Below are 5,000 nucleotides of genomic sequence, written 5' to 3'. Positions count from 1 at the left end.
TGGTTTACAGTAACATAAATGAAATATAAATAGTGCAGTCAGTGTATCAGCAGTAGCCTACTGTTATAAGAGTAGTAAGAGTAATGTAGAAGCAGTGTGATTAGCAGAAAAGGCCTATAGGCTACACGCACAGAGACTGTATCATCTTTATTTAGCCTAAGGGGAGATGGTGAATTAGCTAATTTCCCAAAATGTTGATGTGTTGCTTTAATAGAAGGGAAGAGAAAGCCTTGATGTAAACAGTTTGCACAACTCTGTGTTCCTCATTTGAGAAATATGATTCTCGGTCACTCCGAAGCGTAAACTGGACTGGACTGCACAGCCTAAGCACATGATCTATGTTTGATCTTAATAGGCTACGGCAACATAATTGTCCTGTTTTTACAACCACAATAAACTCGCGCGTATGATTCTTGCTATGCTTTCTCACATAAAAGTCTTCTAGCTAGCCTTATTCGTCGAGAGCAGAGTAGGGCCGGGAGCTTTATTCTGGAGTACACTGTTTCCTCCGTTAAGAAGTCCGTCTTCAGTAGCCTAGTCTAATCGGTGGGTGTGTTTATGCTCGAAAGAATCTTAATACACATACAGTAGCCTAACAAGTGCAAGTCAGTGCTAAAGGCCACTGTATGAGGTCGGCCTACGTTACTTGTGGTTGAACAACCAAAACCGCGGTCTTGAGGAACCAGGCCTATGTGTCTTGTCTGCCTGTCCTGCTGCGCAGTGCTTTGCGATCTGATGGGCGGGAGTGAAGGCTTGTGCGCAGACACGGATATGTCTGTCGTGGCTTTCGTCTGTGTTTAGCTCCGTCCAACCGTTCAAAGCGATAACTACGATAAAATATGACCTACCGTTGGACGACTTCAAGATCCTGACTTTGGTTTTAACAAGAGGTAGGTAAAGACATGCTGTTAATTTCTCTGGAAAGTGACATTCTGTAAGCCAAATCACACGTAGCCTAATAAAAACGTTGTGGTCATGATGATGATGGATCATTCAGTGAATGGGACAGCTCAGCTCAGCTCAGACAGCCAAACAGCTTTAGAGGAAATCATGAATATTTAGTTGATTGGCGAGGAATTGATCAAGTGCATGATAATAGCTCTTTCACTAGATTCACTCACTCACTGTCTAACTTTAGGCTACTTTATAGTTTCGTCCGTCAGGAGAACTAATTTCATTGCTCGGAGATGAAACAGCTGTTGCTTCTTGCTTAGCGGGACTTGCTTATCAGTTTCACATCCCTAAAACAGCTGCTTCTAGCTTTGTTCACATGCCAAGCATAATGTGATCACTGATGTGTCATGGCTGTTGTTGTTTCCTCGGCGTTTAACCCGTTTATTTGATTAGTGGAACGGTTGCACAAGTTTGTCTGCAATTGGCACAGGCGAACTCGTGACTCTTTGCCCTCGTTCGGTCAGTCTATTTTTGTCAGACAGACGGCCAGCCTTCACTTTCCCTTGCATCGTAGACAGCTGACTAATAGGCCTACAGCAGGTCCGAATGGAACACACCCTGTTCTGGATGTCTTTTCATTTCTTTCCCAAAACTTTCTTTTGGAACTGACAAGGACCCACGATTACACAAACTCACAACGTGTTAAAGGATAGTGACTGTTGCTGAAAATGGTAAAACAAATGAATTGTGAAAATAAATTTGGCAGTGACTATCAAACTAAAATGTTCTTTTGAGTATTCTGATGGATCCTAAACCAGTCTGTCTGCTTTGGTTTCTGGTGCAGAATTGGATTGTATATTAATGTGTCAGTTATAGTAGGCTTATAGTGGTTTGGTTCGGTATGATCTAATGGTTTACCTTGTGTATTTGATGGGGACAGCTGCAATACTGTACGTGGCACAGGCTGTGCCCAGGATCCGTAAAGGCACTCCTTCACATTATGCAGACAGCGAGTATACTGTCCATGGCCAATCGCCAGCCAGAACACAATTGTAAACATTACTCCTGAGCAGGCCTGGGCCTGTAACATACACACAGAGTTCATCAGCAGGCTCGAAGGGAAGGATTGGGCAGTGACAAGTGTAGAGAGACGCTTCCTACAAAAGCAACACTCTTTTATATTTACAGTTGAACCAACACTTTAACACCAACAGACAGCAACAGTTCTGTGAATAACACATATAGGCCAGGCCTACTTACTATCAGTGCAAGTAACAAACACTAAAAAATACAACAGCATATTAAAGAGACCCTATGCAACTTTCTGCAGGAGACGATCGCTCTTTGTTTACATCTGGAAGTCTGAGACGAAGAACCACGCTTGCAATTTATATATTTAAATATAGCCTATACATGAATAAATATACACACTAAAGCTGTCGGGGAAGCTCTGCAGAGAAAATGCAAGCATAAAACGAGCGAAAACGAACAACGAAACCGAAACCAGAGATGAAATCGCCAATCCTGCATAGTTCCTCTTTAATATGTCAACAGTGCTGTTTCACAATCATACTTGTTTGGTACTAAACAACATCAGTAGAGTGAAGACTAGAATAGAACAAAGAACCATTACATTTGATCATATCAAGCATAACAACATCACATGTTTCATTGAACATAACAAAACACCCTAAGGTGTAGACCACCTCAGTCTCACTCGTCTCACTCGCACACACACACAATTTTACTCACTGACCCACCCTCTCTCTCACACACACACACACACACACACACACACACACACAATTTTACTCACTGACCCACCCTCTCTCTCACACACTCACACACACACACACACCCACACACCATTTCTTTAATGAACTGGACTGAAATGTGCCCTGGCGTCCCCTAAGTGTGCTGAATGGAGTCCTTTTGGACCTCGGCATGGACGGCGACGTCTGGGAACAGCTCCAGCCATGTGGACAACAGCACCTGTTTCAGCGCCACCCAGAGCACGGTCCTCATGGGGAACCAGTTCGGAGGGGTGCCTGTTGTCCTCCTGCTGGACTTCATAGTGTTTCTGGTAAGTGTGTGTGTGTGTGTGTGTGTGTGTGTGTGTGTGTGTGTGTGTGTGTGTGTGTGTGTGTGTGTGTGTGTGTGTGTGTGTGTGTGTGTGTGTGTGTGTGTGTGTGTGTGTGTGTGTGTGTGTGTGTGTGTGTGTGTGTGTGTGTGTGTGTGTGTGTGTGTGTGTGTGTGTGTGTGTGTGTGTGTGTGTGTGTGTGTGTGTGTGTGTGTGTGTGTATGGTTATGTATGGTTAGCAGAGTGAACTACAGCAGACAGACCTGTCGCCATAAGATTGCGGGAGCTATCCTGCAGTCAGGATGTTGACGGGATGTTTGGGTCATTGTGGCAGTGCTATGTGTATACAGTCAATGTAAGTGTTTGTTCTAAATGCACAGCTGATTTCTTGTGCTTACTGTATGTGTGAGAGCTGATTGGATTTGCCTACTGTATGCGTGAGAGCTGATTGGTTGTGCCTACTGTATGTGTGAGATTTGATTGGTTGTACTGTATGTGTGCGAGCTGATTGGTTGTGCCTGCTGTATGTATGAGAGCTGATTGGTTGTGCCTGCTGTATGTGTGAGAGCTGATTGGTTGTGCCAATGTGCCTGCTGTATGTGTGAGAGCTGAGTGGTTGTGTCTGCTGTATGTGTGAGAGCTGATTGGTTGTGCCTGCTGTATGTGTGAGAGCTGATTGGTTGCACTGTATGTGTGAGAGCTGAGTGGTTGTGCCTGCTGTATGTGTGAGAGCTGATTGGTTGCACTGCATGTGTGAGAGCTGATTGGTTGTGCCTGCTGTATGTGTGAGAGCTGATTGGTTGTACTGTATGTATGAGAGCTGATTGGCTGTGCCTGCTGTATGTGTGAGAGCTGATTGGTTGTGCCTGCTGTATGTGTGAGAGCTGATTGGTTGTGCCTGCTGTATGTGTGAGAGCTGAGTGGTTGTGCCTGCTGTATGTGTGAGAGCTGATTGGTTGTGCCTGCTCTGCTGTATGTGTGAGAGCTGATTGGTTGTGCCTGCTGTATGTGTGAGAGCTGATTGGTTGTGCCTGCTGTATGTACAGTAAGAGCTGACTGGTGCCTTTTGTATGTGAAATCTGATTGGTTTGCAGGTGCTGCTGCTGCTCTTCACGATCATCAGGAGGAATATGTGGGATTATGGACGCCTGGCACTGGTGGCTGACAGTGAAGGGTGTGTGTGTGTGTGTGTGTGTGTGTGTGTGTGTGTGTGTGTGTGTGTGTGTGTGTGTATCATTCAAACTGACACAACTTGATATGAAATGATAACTCAACAGTATATGATGGTTTTCCCATCGCTCTGATGAACACCACTGTAACAACATAAAATATTCTTATTTGGACATGTTGTTTAGGAAAGCTGGCTTGCCTGCTATCAGTGGATGTTGTAGCCGTGGATTGTGTTGAGACAGTAGTGTTTGGCATGTCTTCTTGTGTCGGGGTGTAGAAAAGGGAAGTTAAGAAACATAGGAAGCATTACCACATATGTACACTCACTCTCTCTCACACACACACACACACACACACTTGACACTCAGTTACCAAATTAGTTAAAGTACAACCACACACTCCCCCACCCACTTGACATTAAAAACAGTTACATTGTTAGCACGATGCTGATAAGCACAGCCGATTAAGTAATACGTGCATAATGTGCCTGAATACACACACATACTGTACATGCTGCTAGAGAGGCCCCTAAAGTGAGAAACACTCCATCTCTCGTGAGACATATGTTTCATCATGTCTCAGTGTGTGTGGTCAATGGACCTGCACTTCTTAGATAGCACGCCTGTGGCTATACCACATTGAAGGTGTGTGTATGTGTGTGCGTGTGTGTGTGTGTGTGTGTGTGTGTGTGTGTGTGTGTGTGTGTGTGTGTGTATTCAATGTTGTTTCTTAACTGAAGTGTGTGTCCACAGCTTTGAGTCTCACCGTCGTTACGGCCGCATGTCCTCGGTTATCTCCAAAGGAGAGGAGCCTGAGCACGAGAGGGTACGCCTTCATCACTACCACCACCGTCCTC

The 5,000-nt window shown here is 44.9% G+C and overlaps 1 protein-coding gene across 1 annotated transcript in view; it reads left to right on the top strand.

Annotated features, from left to right (window-relative positions):
• tmem63a (transmembrane protein 63A) overlaps positions 1-5,000 on the top strand; it is a 16,347-nt gene that overhangs the window by 85 nt on the left and 11,262 nt on the right. The window contains exons 1-4 of the mRNA XM_062551533.1: positions 1-890; positions 2,808-2,977; positions 4,069-4,148; positions 4,897-4,969. The exon at positions 1-890 is cut by the window's left edge and continues 85 nt beyond it. Coding sequence (XP_062407517.1) covers positions 2,816-2,977; positions 4,069-4,148; positions 4,897-4,969 — 315 coding nt within the window. The 5' untranslated portion in view covers positions 1-890; positions 2,808-2,815. The remainder of the gene's footprint in view (positions 891-2,807; positions 2,978-4,068; positions 4,149-4,896; positions 4,970-5,000) is intronic.

This window comes from Sardina pilchardus, chromosome 12 (assembly GCF_963854185.1).
Source record: "Sardina pilchardus chromosome 12, fSarPil1.1, whole genome shotgun sequence".
Classification (NCBI taxonomy): domain Eukaryota; kingdom Metazoa; phylum Chordata; class Actinopteri; order Clupeiformes; family Clupeidae; genus Sardina; species Sardina pilchardus.
This window is presented reverse-complemented; position numbering and strand designations above follow the sequence as displayed.